General features: G+C 43.2%; 2 protein-coding genes across 3 annotated transcripts in view; both read left to right on the plus strand.

The window, feature by feature from the left end:
- Positions 1–788, plus strand: part of mpzl3 (myelin protein zero-like 3) — a 12,705-nt gene extending 11,917 nt beyond the window's left edge. For both annotated transcript variants that reach the window (XM_042062754.1, XM_042062753.1), the window contains one exon: positions 1–788. This exon is cut by the window's left edge. The gene's annotated coding sequence lies outside the window, so the exon portion shown is untranslated.
- Positions 789–5,974: 5,186 nt separating this feature from the next.
- Positions 5,975–15,202, plus strand: gap43 (growth associated protein 43). The gene is made up of 3 exons (XM_042062756.1): positions 5,975–6,309; positions 12,794–13,376; positions 14,264–15,202. Exons 1-3 carry the CDS (start codon positions 6,280–6,282, stop codon positions 14,332–14,334), a joined length of 684 nt encoding a protein of 227 aa, XP_041918690.1. The 5' UTR covers positions 5,975–6,279; the 3' UTR covers positions 14,335–15,202.
- Positions 15,203–15,642: the final 440 nt, after the last annotated feature.

The following is a 15,642-nucleotide window of genomic DNA, read 5'->3' on the forward strand; positions in this document are numbered from 1 at the left end:
CTTCCATTCATTTCACTTTGGCCCGTGTCTCATCATAACGCCTTTTTCAGTCCTCTTTCAGTCTATTAGTCAGTGGCACCTCTGAAAGCGCTCAAAGCATTCGGTGAGCCGTGTTTTAACGAACACTGTTGCCGCTTTTGCTTTGACAATGTGGAGCCAATCTCAATGTCAAAGAAAACAAAATTGAAACCCGTGCAGCAGTAGATGTTTTTTCTGATTTTTACACTAAACTTAAATCTTTTGACAATTAAATTGCTGGCAAAGTTTGATTTTGGATGTGATGAATGTATGAGAATAATGTCAAACTGTGAATCACTTGATCAATTAGGATGTGCTGAAAGTTGGTTTGGTTGAATCTCCCCATGGCTTTAAAAGTCAGATAGATCTTAAGCATTGCCTCCCTTCGATTCTTTGTTTTCTCATGTTGGAATTTATATTTTATACATGAAATTCTTCAACGTCCTTCTTTATTTAAAGACTTGATATATTTATGTTGTTTATTTTGTCTGTAGTGAAGCACTTTACTGCTGTTAAAATGCAAATAAATTTCCGATTTTCCCATTTCTTATGAGAACTTGCCTTAGGCTGTCTTTTATAGACCTAAACAACATCATAACAAAAGACCCGTGTTCTGTTATGAAGTAATGTATATATTCTGGAAAATGCATATCCATATGAGAGAATACATGAACAAAAAAAGAAAAATAATAAAACATGACTATTTCTTTATTGTACAAAACATGCATTTTCAAATTTGTCAATAAACACCAAAGACATCAGAATCATAATCCATTTTATTTGTTCTTATTGACTTGATTTGACTTGATTTTGACCATGTTACACTCCACCTTCCATCATGTATATGACACAGAAAATGTGGTTTTCTAAATAGCCCTGTACCGGTCTGGCTCTGGACTCCAAGGGTAGATTGTATGATTAAGTATAATGTTCCTGTGCATTGCATTCTGCTCAGCAAAAGCTATTATACAAACTAGCGCACCCGCTAACCACATGCATATATACTCTGCCATCTTCCCTTACATTGTTTTCCCATCTTGGAACCAAAGTAGCTAATTTGTCATCTTGTCAGGCCAACCCCTGTGGCTTAGATGAAAAAGTGAGAGAGAGAGAGAGAGACAGAAACGTAAACATCCACAGTTGTAAGCAAGGCATCAATTTTGCATGGCAGCGTGTGGTGGCGAAGCTGCCGTGTTTTGGCGAGCCAGCCGAGCTTGTCGTACACCCTGGCCTGGGGCAGAGCAGATGTGGTGAAGTAGAGCCAGAGCCAGGACAGCCGTCGTCAGATGGCCTACATACATACAGACTCTGGCGCTGCACCGCAGACTGGAGGCGCCACTGCACCTGATCACCTTGGTGATGTAGTCACACTGTACACCTGGAACGAGTGAGGAGGGAAGGGGAGGGGGATAGAGCTGAAGGCACGAATAGTAACAGCAGGTAAGGTGGGAGGAGAGAGGGAGGAAGAGAGAGAGGGAGAGCGAGAGAGAGAAAGATGGGGTGCAGTTGACCTGCTTCAGTCATAGGCCTGAGATGGATCTCAGCACTGCAAAAATAGAACAGAAAAAAGCACCTCTAAGAAAAATGAAACCGCAGCTTTTTAGTATGTGTGATCTCTGTGTGGTTCTCATCACTGCAGTATGATTAAGTTGTGTAATGATGGGGGTTTTCACTTCTGAGGTGATGGGATTAAATACTGAGAGAGGGTCAGACGGTTCATCCATCAACAGCTGCATTATTGTTAATATCACTAACATCCCCTGTTTCCGCATGCATGACCATTTGTTGTTGACCACAAACTCTCTTCATCTCATTTGTATTTTAAACAGATTATACCAGCATCTGAGTCATAAATCCATTTAGCTGCCAAACATTTACATTTAACGTTATATATACTTTCAAGTTAGAGGAAGTTGCGTTCTTACTGCAGGAGCACAACAGGATGTACTGATTGTACATCAGCTATAGGGATGTAACGATTACCGGTATAATGGTAAACCGCAATAAAAATGTTGACGATAGTAATTACCGTTTTCATTTCAAACATCATGACTATCACTGTTGATTACCGCGGTGTGGAAACCGTGTGTTTAATCCTTCCCAGCTTCATCCCAGCCTGCTTTTGACATACAGTAGGCCTGGTACAATGGAACAAAACTGGTACCCTACTGATTCTGTTGTCTAATTGATGGTTTTAACTACGATTCGGATTCGGCTACACCTGATGTCCATAGTGACTTTTTTACTTATTTATTGCTACTTTTGCACTGAACAAGGAATGCACTTAATTTTGTTGTACCTGTGACAAATAAAGATATTCTATTCTATTTTAAAAGGCAGAACTTTTTCACTGCAAATATGCACTGTATCATGTAGCCACTCTGCGTTTTTTTATGTTCACATTAAATCCATTCCACTCACGTTATCAGGAGAATACAGTAGCCTAAAGTTTTATTTTGAGCGCTTACTTTGGTCTCACTCATTGCATCCAAATAACAGAAATAGCAAACTCCAAGTTATGGTAGGGTAAGTTTAGCTATAAGCACATAGCCAATTAAACATGAAGAAAAAAGTGAACGGGATACTTTTTGAAACTATTTCAGCTTGTGTAGGCCTATCAGTGCTTTCTGAACATATTGAATACACTTTTAGAAATACTGTGATAATACCGAAAACCATGATAATTTTGGTCACTATAACCGTGAGGTTACATTATATCCCTAATCAGCTATCATACTTGTAGACTGAACTAATATCAAGCTTTTACACCAGAAAGGACTACTCTGTTAATGATGCAGGGGCCCGGCACAGCACACACGGCCATATGTAATATGGGGGGAGGGTGAACTACAGAGAGCAAGGAAGCTGGTTTACTCACACCTACACTGATTCATTTAGCAAATGCACTGCAGCCACAGAGACTAAACATGGTTGACAATGCTCAGTACACACACACACACACACACAAAGCAAGTTTATAATCACGCAACTGTTTACTGACAGAGCTGTTTGCATGACTGCGATTTTCAAAAGCATTCCACAAGTCAAGCGCAAAGCACCTCAGGCTCTGTGGTGGTGGTGACGGGAACAAGCCCCAGTCCCTGAGGAAATCATGTTGAATTATGGATTCATTTATTGACATTCATATTACACCGCTGTAGCGGACACAGGGCACCCGGGCCGCTCCTAGGGGGCTGGTCTCAGCTGGCCTCCCCATGTTCACGGCAGGCATTGACAACCGGAAAAGGAAAAAAACAAAAAACGGAGGGGTCTCTGGTCTGGCCGGAGGACTGAACCAGTCCTGAGCCTCCACGCGCACGCGGCAGGGCCGGCTCCAGGCTGGTTGCCATGGTGAGGGATTACCTTGGAGGAGGCGGAGGTTTGATGCTGTCCACGGGGTCTGCGTACCAACACTCATCAGAGTCAGGGGGAGGGCGGCTACAGTCGGCTGTGCGGCGGCTCCATGCCGTTGCCATGGTGATAGCAGGAGGAAGTGAGCGCGTGGAAGAGAGAGCAGGGGAGGGGGGTTGGTAGTGGTGGTGGTGGTTGGAGGGGAGGTTGTAAAGACTGGTGGATCTTTTTGGGTGTCAGGTGGGGGTTGACGACATCTGCTGACTATAAACATGCACACACACACACATACACACACACACATGTCTCAAGGGGCTACTATAATTCCCAAGCATCTGAATTAATGTCCAGTTTTTGTCTACAGCACACTTGATGCATCTGCGCTGTGTCAAGATTTGCGTATCTCACATCCGAACCTTTGCGAATGAAGGAAATAGCAATTGTTGGGCTCAATAGAAAAGAGCAAGAACTGGAGTCTTCCGCATTATACCTGCATGGTGACAACCCGTGGTCGTTCAGAAAAAAAAAAACTCCTGAATAATGAACTGGAGAGAGATCTGAGAACAGACACATCCTCCTCCGCTCTCTGTCCATGGCTGGCCACAGCCCAGGGGAGTCCACCTGCTCCATGCACACCAGGCACCCAGTCCATGCCATATTATCCATGTGGGGCAGCCTGTATTTACACACAACAACCAGTCCTCTATGGTCATACAGTATTTCTGCACAAGCAGGACCGGCTATTAGAGAAATGCATTTAAACCAGTGTCCACTTAAACGTGCATGCTGCGTTAGGTTTCAAATTACATGCATTAGGTTTTAGCTTTTGATTCTATTCTCTGACAACTCACAAAGGGCAACGTTTACAATCGTCCTGTGCAACCCGGACACACCCGAAAGGGGATGGTAGAAGAACATTCATTCTGTTCCCAAATAAGATAAGTTGGTCTTTAAACCATGATTCGGATTAGTTGTCCTTAAATTCCTCCATTACAATATGATAAGCATGGTATTTTTAATCTCTAATTAATCATATTGCATGGATTTAAATTTCTTCCTCCAAACTTCTATCATAGACAATTAGATTTCCAGAACCAATGGAGATAATCATGCTGAATCCACCCACTGAATATTACTTATCACAGTGGTAAGTAACTACACAATACAACACACACACACACAAACACTTCTGCTTAAGCACAAATAGCTTCTGGCTTAACCTTCTAAGAGTAATTAAAATTATTGCGTCAGGGTAACTTCTATGTATAGGCATCAGCACAGGCCGGACTACCAGGCAGGCGTGGGGACGTTGGCCCCTGAGACACCACCCTGATGATCTGGAGAGGAGCTGAGGTGGACTTACAGCCAACGCCCAGGGGGATCGGGCAGAGGCATGCAGGGACCCGGCCTTCTATTGCGCATCCTGCATCTGTTGTGAGGTGGCCAGAGTGGGGGTGGGGTCGTTCGCCCTCTATCCCTCCATCTCTCTCTATTACTGGTGTGTGTGTGTGTGTGGGGGGCTGTTGCTGGTCATCACAGCACACAGGGAGAGACACTGGGAGAAACACAGGGAGAGACACTGAATAGATCTGGAGATTGAGAAGGGGGGAAAGAAGGGAAAAGATAGAGAGGAAGAGAAGAAGTAGAAGAAGAAGAAGAGAGAGAGAATTGTAGGCCTTCAGGAGCAGTCTGCCATCGGTACCCAGGGGCTCTCCTTTGGCCATTGATTCTCAGTGCTGTTTCCATGTGAACAGCACAGTGGAGCAAGAGAGTGAGGGAAAAAAAAACAGAAAGAAAGAAAAAAAAAATCCTAGCCATTTTTCAATTATTAGCTTGTGTTAAAGAGTGAGAATTAAAAGATGCTCTTACACACAACGTTCCTCTGTTAGCCCACTGTTAATTAATTCATTATTATGCAGGGAGAGGTGTGGGGCATAAGTAAAATACACTGTCTTTACAGTCAGAAAAATGACAAAATAATCAGCACAATGGGATGTGTGTAGGGAAGGGGAAAATTTAATAATCATCCTCAGCAAAAAATAAATAAATAAATATGGAGGCCAATGACGGTAGAAATATCTATTACACTAGTCATTGGCAGAAGCTGTTGAAGAAGGCTACATCGTACTGGTGGCCACCGCCCAGTGTGTGTGTGTGTGGGGGGGAGGGGGGTGTGGTGGAGAGGAAGGATGGGAGGTGGGTTGAGGTGGGCTGGGTGTGTGAAGGGGTTGGGGTGGGTGGTGGGGTAAAACTGCTCCAGAATGGGAATTGTCTGTGGACAGATTGGAGGTATTCAATCATTCATATGAGGAACCGTGCAGCGGAGGGTGGGGCTGGGGCTGGGGCATCCGTGCTGAGGCTCGAAGCCCGTTTTGCCTGGAGATGCTGGGAGGGCTGTTGGGGGGATGTTGTGGGTGTGTGGGTGGGGTGGAGGGTTGGTGTGTGTGGAGGGGGGGGGTTGTAGAAGGAGGGGCGCAACGGGTGGGACCGGCCGCGGGGGACTCAGGGCTGGAGGGGAGGGGTGCGTGGAGAGGAGAGAGAGGCGAGAAGAGAGGGAGTGGGAGTGGGTGAGAAGAGAGGAGGGGCCTAAAGGGTGGGATTCACAGTCATTGTTAGGCAGCGAGTCACAGAGAGAGAGAGAGAGAGGAGAGGAAAGAGAGAAGAGAGAGAGAGAAGAGCGAGAGAAGCCAGGGCAAGCAGGCAGACTGTGAGCGTGTGTGCAAATTGTGATGAGTAAAAGCATTAGTCGACTCAGCTGTTGATACAGCCCAGTGTGAGTGAGTGCAAGAGCGTGAGCGAGCGAGAGAGCGCGCGCGAGAGAGAGAGAGCGAGAGTGAGAGAGAGAGGGAGTGAGAGAAGTGAAAGGGAAAAAAGGAAGGAAAGAAGGGAAAAGAAAAGGATACCACAACTATGCTGTGCTGTATAAGAAGAACAAAACCGGTAACTACCCTCTATTTTTTCCTTCATATTTTTCATGGTGAAAGATAAAATGGTTGTATTAACTATCTTGAAGAAGGACTGAAAAAGCATTTCACTGTGGTATTTTCACAGACTTTGTCTTGTAGTCCATGCTGGCTTCTCTCCGTCTAGCCATGAGGCAAGACACACCTTGCTAATGAAATTATGCAAGAATGTAAATGATTATATATTTCTAGCAGCATTCTGACAGATATTTTGTGATACTTGTATTTGTATTATTCTTCAAAGAAACTATATTTCATTAATAATGAATAACTTGCACCTGTTTGTCAGGTGCGGTGCTGCTTATATCTTCTGAGCTCTTGTCAATGTTCAGTAGGATGACAGACCATGATGCTGAAATAGAGTCTTGTGAGATTATATTGTAAGTAGATGGTACAGCTGCTTGTCACAATGTTGAGGCTTAATTCACCTGAAGATGGCTCTTAATTGAGGCACTAATTGCCCCAAAGTGTAGGCTGTTTTTCCCTGCCATTAGCTAGTGAGTGGGGATAGAGATGTAAGTTGGCACTGAAAAAGGGTGGGGTAGGGTCTAGCTGAACTCCAGTGGCAGTCAGTCGCATGGCCACCGTCTCCAGGGAGGCCAGTGGAAATGAATTAGTTCCTTAAAGGGATTATGATTGCTCTGGGACAAAAGTGTACATTGTCACTTGAGACGCTGCCAGAAGAGGTTCAGGGTTGCGCCTGTTCTTGAGGCGCATATACTTGTTTGTTCTCCATCGCCATCAAGAGTTTTTTTCCCCCACCAAGAATAAGGGGTACCGTGAGACTGAGGGTGGGTCTTGGGGGAATTTGAAGAGAGCGGGCGACTTGATTTAATTTTATATAAATTGTGTTTAATTGACCACCTATGTTGTGCCAGGGACAACCGGTTCGATAGCAAATCCTTTCGCTTCATAAAGCACCAAATTCGAGCAACACTGCTTGATTGCTGCTTAAATGTCAGCATGTATGAGTCATTTTTTGTCTCTCCCAGGCGAAGAACATTGCACTGGAGTGGGTGAGGCTTCTCTTCTCAGTGTTCAACACCGCATGCAAATCCGTGTCTCTCTCCCCACTCTGTGCTGTCGACGGTCTTTTACAACCTTCCCAGCTTACCCTTATTTAATGCGCGTTTCCCATATTATTCTTTCAAGGAATGGCTAATAATAGGCTAAATGCAAAAGTCGCTAGCTTCAGGGGAGGTGAGAATAATGTATCAGTGTCAGAGTTAGGCCGATACAAGTGTAGCGTGTATGTAGCCTATACCAGTTTGCCGCCACCAACTGAGAAGTAGGCTAGGTCTGCAGCAAGGTGTGGGCACCGGCGACTGACCATGTAGACGGCATAGTTGGATGCGCTCCGCGATCGTGTTGATCCCCTTTGTTCTAGAGCAGGCTAATTTCATCACCAGTTATAAAAGAGACGAGCAAGTCAGTTTTTACATAACTACGCGCTACACGGTGATAACAGATATGGGCTACAAATATAACGCATTTAACCGACGTTAACAGAAGAATTTTGGTTAGACTAGGAGCCTTTTCAGCCAAGCTACCTGAACACTCCACTCCTGTGGGAGACGGTAGGATGAAAGGGTGTGGTGCTGCGTGAGAGAGTAGTCGCACGAGTGAGGATGGGTAAATTTCGCTGCAGACCGCAACCATGCCTTGTTTGTAGTCTGATTCACTCACGGCCTCCCTACAACAGCATACAATGCCATTTTAATCATCATGTCCATTTTACCGCACCCGCTGACAAGAATCGTTTGAAATCATCTCGTCTTGCGGCATATACGAGGCAGCCTCCTATTCTATTGAGGCAGCCTGGGTAGCTGTCAGAATTTGTACATGAAGCCAAACTGAGGTAACACAAAAAGGTTTCCCGTTAGGGCTATAGCATACATTTCTCACCTTTCATCAGCTCCTTTTAATGTCATTAAGGACGCAGAGAAGGTTTGTGCACGATAGCCTTTATTTTAATGATTAAAGACCCATTGTTTGCAACTGCATCGTCAGTGGTAACAGCGTTATAATGATTTTGCCTTCGCCTCTTCCTCGCCTCTCGCGCCGCTGAAGTCCCTAATGGTTGCCAAAGTGAGGCGGCAGTGTGACGTGGGGGAGGGTGAATTTAAAGATCCATCCATAACGCCACACTAGGGTGTGGTTCGCGCCCGCCTTCTGAGAGCTGCGCTCTGAATCCGATTGAGACGGCAGACTAACATAAATATTGATATTGTACTGAAATCACAGATCCAACACCCACACTGGCATTATTTTACTGACTATGAAATGGCTGTTGAATTGACTGTATTGTATTCTTTTGCTGTCTACTTCTACATCAAATAGGCTATGCATGGAAGCAAGTATGTCAGACAGGCTATTGCTTTAAGATAGACCTTCAAAGTGAACCATCAAGGTCCAAACTTTAAATTGAACTCAAATCATATCAGATCCAATCCAATACTTTAGCTGTCAAGAGGAGGGAGTTGGCGTTTGACAGTTTTTTCAGACAGTTTACTTAGAGCTTTATGATATGAAAGCTCCAACCAAACAGTTGAAAGACTCTTGACTAATATGTCAGAACAGCATTGACACAGGATAACATCCAAAGACATTATTAGAGACATTTTGGCATTATCATTAAGATAATAGATAATATATAAGATAATAATGCCAGTGTCCTCAAGTAACACCCATCCATGCAATCCCAGGTAAATGAACAGTTCTTGTCATAAATGGAGACGTGAGGTGAAACACACCCAGTGGACTTGAGGCACCCTTCCCCCATCACTACAGTGTCACACAGACACACCCAGCAGCACTTATTGCTTGAGTTGATTTATGGATGTCTGTTAACAGCAACCCGTGGAGGTTAGATGTCATGTCAATCATTTTGATTGGACAATCTTCCCCCTGCAGCCTAGGCAAGGCTATTTGCTCTCTGTGTGTATCAGCTGTGCGGACTTGCATGGACGCGGGGTGTCAATTTGTCCACTCTGCCACCCCATTACACACACAGCTTTGTCCTCCTAAATAACACAGTCTTTTATCATCTGCCATCAGGCATGGTTCAGAGTCCAGGGTGCACCATGGACAATTGAAGTAGTGCCCTATTATTAATTAGCTTTAGAGGAGAGAAACTGGACATGGCCAGGGGTGCTCACTACATTTTTTAAGGCAGTAAATGGGTGTCAAAACTGCAAAATGACAAGTGTGGTTTTAATAGGTTACATGATGGGAGCACTATCCATAAAAGCCTGACAATTTATAGCCCTTATATAGAGTTGCAGCGGTGGTAATACATTGAAAGGGTAAATCAATGCTAAAACAATAACGCGCTCCCTGAAAACCCCAGACATCTCGGATGACTTCATTTCATGAGGTTTGACCCATATCTGCAGTCATACACAATAGGGGAGCTGGGGGGGGTGCTGATTACCTCATCTAAAAAAATGGCCCCTCCCTGTCTGATCCACGTGGTCTATGCACACAGGCGAGGTGATGGGAAAGGCAAATGATCTCAGCTTTAACGCTAAGCATATGCAATGTAATCATCATGTGTCATTTCCTAGAATAAAACCCGCTTGAGAAGAGCGTATTTTGCTCTACATTAGACTGTGAGACACCAGCAAAGTGCCTAATTGCATTTACCTCTGTGGAGAAATAATCACTGGGTGATATCATCGTCTCAAGTGATTCTCCCATGATGGTCCTGAGCTTTGTATGTGTGAGTCATGAGGAATGAGTCATTGATTGTAGTAAGGGTGATATCATATCGTGATATCATTTTTCTTTTAAACCTCAGTAACATCACAACTGAAACGCCAAACTCTTAATGTAGGCCAAATAAAACTAGCCAAGGAAACTGCCCTAATGACAGTGCAACACAGAAGTTCACTGAGCAAGTGCACTTTGAAAATGCACAGCAAACATTTCTCTCCAAATGTGATAAATCAATGTCAAACATAAGGACAATTCATCATTGCTAATTGATGGTGAAGTTTCAAACTATATATGCAACGGCCATAGGTCCTGCATCCTATACATGTAGCCAATTCTGCAATTTAATGACTAACTGAATTATAAATAGGTGCTCTCCATATCCCAGCCCAGTGTTAGTGACCTGAGCTGACTTTCTTGTTTCCCAGCCAGAAAACATCCCATATATCAGCTGGCAACTGGGGGATCTGGCTTTGTGTCAAAGATTCCACTTGGGCGTGAATGTCAAATTTGCGGAGGATATTTACTCATGGTGGTAGACGGGAAGTGTATTAAAGATGCGCCCATGGAGAGTTCTCACTCCTGCCAACTCATTTGTCCTCAGATGGGAAATGCAACAATAAAAAAGTCAGAGTCAGATTTCTTCCATGACATCTCATCTACATGTTCATTAAGAATTGAAATTTGAGTAAATAATAGACTCAAAAATTAATAAGTGATTTGCGCTTACATGATGAAATTAGGCATAAAACAAAAGGGCTTACCGAGCTTTCACTTAGGGAGACCTTTTAAATGATCCTAAGAGGAGAAATGAATTTTAAGACTGTAATTATCAAACCCTCATCAGCTTTCTTGATAATTTGTTTTATCACAATGCTTAAGATATCATTTATTTGATTTTGTCATTTCTTTTAAGGTTTTGTACAGTAATTACTTCTTTTGCATGTGCGATTTTGATAAAAGTTGAATATTTAAAGGTTATTTTTTTCCATTTCAATGGTTTGGAACGTACATTTATTTACCATCATTTGTTTGTTTTGAGTTTTATGTTTGTTTGTTTTTCATCAGACTCTCATGAGTTGTAATACAGCCCCTAGTTGGCGGACAACTCCGTCTTTGGATCCTGAAAACAAAGGTAATTATCTGGCCCTTGACATTTCCCTTGGATAGCCCTTCTTTGTCCTAAACTCCTTTACCGTCCTAATTCTTACTGCTTTTGAAACCTTACGCCCTTCAACCTGCAATGCAATCTCTAAATCTCCTAAATCAATCCTCTCACCTGGCACCTTGAGACAACACCCTCCATCTTCTTCCTGATTACCTTATCTATCCCTCTTTCAGTTTACTGTATGCTCTCCCACGGTCCCTGTGACAAGGAATTTTGCATTCACATGCTCCCAGACACAAAAACACACAATATTTAATCAGAACTAAATATTGTATTTAAAGCACACTCCACAGATAAAAAGTCAAAATGAGATATGCACTTTGCATGTGGCATGTTTAGTCCAACAGAATAATGAGCTTGCACAAACAATTGCTTAAAAGTGAAGGATTAAAGATTAAAATACTTCAACCTTGCAGCACTAACCAAATCCTATATCTATAAGACACACATGCTATAATATTTATTATCATAATTTGTTTTCTGTGTAGATACACACAGACAGACAGGGATTGGGTGAGATTGTATTATGAGTGAATGCATGAGGATTAACGTGTCTATATAGAACCATACCTTGGGAGCAAGTCATGGTTTCCGAATTTAGCGTGCTGCCATTTGGCTTCTCAGCTGTTCCTGGCACCTTCCGGCAGTACACAGTAAGGTAGGGGGTGGGGTGTAGTAGCTTGTTCTGTAATTACAGCGACAGCAGTAAGTGACTTAATGCTCCAGACATTAGCAAAACTGCTAAACCTTTTGAGACTTTCTGCTAAACCTTCCGAGATTTCAGGAGTGACACAATTCACGGTGTCAGAATTTAATCTTGGGGTATTATTCTGTGAGTAATCCACCATGACATGATAACAATGGCTGTTGAGACTCGCACCTGCCTAGACCTCAGTACCCAGTACCAATCTGAATCATGCCATTGGACTGGATCTTGAAGTCCCTTTGGGTTGTTATGAAAATATCTAGCCATTTACCTGGCAGTAGGTTCTCTAATGAAGTGAAAAATTGATATAAATTTAGGATGCCGTACTCTTAAAATAATGAGGTGGGCTGATCATTAGTTTCTTCTCAGCTCCTGACTGCCGACTGGACTGAATGGTTGTGGCTGTGCTGCTCCCACAATCTGTCACTTGAGTATAATTAGTACGATGGCCACGGAGTGTGGAAACTTTGCAAATGAGACAAGTTCAGTCTGTTACCACCTTGGGTGAGCAGCAGGGTCACTTAGAATGTCCATCATATTTAATGGTACATCTGTAACCTCTCAATAGTCCAATGGAGTACTCTGAGCAGAAGACTTTAGTAGTCCCTTATGGGATTGATTGAGGATTCTCTGAAATTTCTTTTTTATTACTGTGACACTAATGTCTTAAATTGTGAATCTGTCACATGGTGTAGATTTAACCCCAGTGGAAATATTAGTTTAGAGTGGCTTTTCCAATGGAAACCGTGTCATTTAAAGTGTGATCCATGAGCTTTGCCAACTCTTTCGTATCTGTATCTATGTCTGAGAGGATACATAACTTGAGACACTGTTTGACTCTACATAGCTGACCTGTTTGTCTCACCACTCCAGGTTGAGAAGAATGAAGATGCCGACCAGAAGATCGAGCAGGATGGCAACAAACCCGAAGACAAAGCCCATAAGGCTGCCACCAAGATCCAGGCCAGCTTCCGCGGACACATAACGCGCAAAAAAATGAAAGATGGTGAGAAGGAGGAGGAGGGAGAGGAGAACACCCCGGCGGCCACCGCGGAGGAGGCGACCACGGCTGAGGGCGAGGAGAAGAAGGAGGCCATGTCTCCCGTGGCCGAGAAGGCCGAGGAGGCGGCGGCAGAGTCCGTCGAGCCGGCAGCGGCCAACGACACCGCCGCGAGCGAAAAAGCCAAAAGCCCCGTCACGGACAAGCCGGCCAACCCTCCGGCTTCATCTCCGGCCACCTCACCCGCCGCCACCACGGCCCCGTCCGAGCCCGCCAAGGAGGAGGAGGTCAAGCCGGAAGAGAAGTCCCAGGAGGTGGAGAGCAAAGACGCTCCCGCGGCCGCCAACAAGAAGGAGGATGAGGAGAAGGGGGAGGCCACACAAGCCGACGTGCCTGCTGCTGACGCCAGCGAGACAGCCGATTGTGAGGAAACAAACCAAACACAAGAGAAAAAAGGTAAGCTGAGCAAAGAGTCTGGCCCCCTCAAGGCAAAAGAATGGTTTCACATCTAAACCACTGTCACAACTCAATTACTGGAATGCAACTGAACAAGACAGTAGTGTTTCCTTGTGCCAGATTGTTTATATATATTGAATCAGATTATTTTTTATTCCATTGCTGTCATTTTGTTATTGTACTACTTTGCCAGTAGGCCTACATATATATATATATATATATTGGAAGCCCAGGATAATTCAATAGTATATTCTGATGTATCTAAATAATATTTTATGCTACAGCGCCCCATATCCACTGGGTATGACAAAATTACTTTTCATCTGTCTGCTAGGAGGGAATAATTGATGAGGCTAAATGAATTATAGCATCGATTTCCCCCAGCTGTAAAGTAAAGAAGCACACAATGATTTTGTCGAGGAGTCTAATATTGATTTGGGATGATCGACTCAGTGTAAACTATGACCGCAAATAGTTCCTAATGATACTTGCGTGCATGCGTCAGTCTGGGTACATCTCAACTGTCAATGCAGATCACAGTTTCACGGAGCCGATGAGCCCTTAAAGTATCAGCTGCAGACGCAGGGACAGGACACTGCAGCTCATTGATGTGAGGCGTTGTGATGGAGGCCCTCATCCTGTAGAGGCAAGGCCTCTGACAGCTGTCATGGTCACAGAGGATAAAGCGATCAGGAAGTGTCAGGGACACCGACTCAACACCACGTGTCTGCACTTGTGCCCAGCCTCTCGCTCTAGGGCACACAAGTCGCTTAACTCCTGTTCCTTTTCCGCTCCACGGCCCCAGATAACATTAGTCGGAGTGCCAACTATGAGAGAAATATGTCGACCGTTGAACTTTTCCGTTTCTCTCTCTCTTTTTTCTGTAGATGCTGCCGATGAGTCTAAGCCAGCAGATGAGACCCCCTCGGATGAAGCAAAGGAGGAAGACAAAGTTTAAAAGAAGAAATTGAAAAGAAATTAAGATGCTTACAAATACTTAACAAAAAAGGTTGCTCTTTGCCATCGTTGCAGGTTTGCAAAGACAGTCTGTTTTTAATTTGTTTGGTCTTCTGTTCTTTTTTGTGTGGCAATGATTTTCTTAGAGTGGAGGAGTTTCCAGTCATGGCCATTTGACTCAAGCTAGGAGTGAAAAGTGATGGCAATGACTGCCTCTACATGCAAAACTCATCTGTGAGGGAGAAATACTTTATAATAATATAATATTAATAATAATATTCATAATAATAATGATGATAATAATAATATTCGAGAAAAACAGCTCCAGCATTCATTTCAATCTAACCAAAGGACTGGTCATTCTCTCATTCAGCTTGATATAGCCTGGTTTACTCTTTCAGTAGTAACAACTTCTCATTTACAGTACAGTAGTATAGCTGAACCTTTAATAAACATGAAGTAAGAAAAAAAGAAGAAAAAAATGGAACTTTCATTCAAACACAAACTCCAGCTCTTCATTTGCCAACATTTCATGAATAGCTTGAACCATTTTAAAAACAACAAAAAAAAATAAAAAATAAATTGCATGGGAACTCCTCCATTGAGGAGAACTTTTGGCAGTCACCATACAAAAATGAGAAAAAGTGTGGCTTCTTTTTGATGTCCTTGGTGTTGTTATGACCGTTTGATATAAATTGGAATTATACCTGCACTGATGTTAAAAAATAAGAAAATCAAACAAACAATTCAAAAAAACATTTTCCTATGTTCAAGTGAGTGCAATGTCAAGTTTGAATCTAAGGAGTTAAATTGTGGAAATAAAAAATGGTTTCAATGTCTGTTTTCAAAATAAAGAAATGTGCCAATTACCATGACATTTGAATGAATTTATCAGTGATAAGAAAAACAGTGTTCATAACTATACAAATGCAACATTCACAATAGCTACACCCACAAATTCTACATGGCCACATGGCTTATTATCTAATCAACATTTTTCTGAATGGACATAGAATGCTCAAGGCCAAAGTCTTCTTCAGAGTAGAATTGTACAGAATAATCAATAAAATCATGATGGTATTTTTTTTTTTTTTTTTTTTTTTGCAGTTAGGGCACTATACAAAGAGAACACAGTCAACTGTTTGCTGAACCCCAAGGCAGTGGCCTACCTATGTTTAAATAAACATGAGAGGTCGCTCTATGCTAGACACTAGCACGTTCACCAGGTGCTGAGCAACACTTGCAGGAATCTCAAGAATCGAAATTCAATTGTCTCCTGTGGCAAGACGAATATACCCAGAGCACAACA

The sequence above is a fragment of the Alosa sapidissima genome, chromosome 15 (genome assembly GCF_018492685.1).
Source record: "Alosa sapidissima isolate fAloSap1 chromosome 15, fAloSap1.pri, whole genome shotgun sequence".
Classification (NCBI taxonomy): domain Eukaryota; kingdom Metazoa; phylum Chordata; class Actinopteri; order Clupeiformes; family Clupeidae; genus Alosa; species Alosa sapidissima.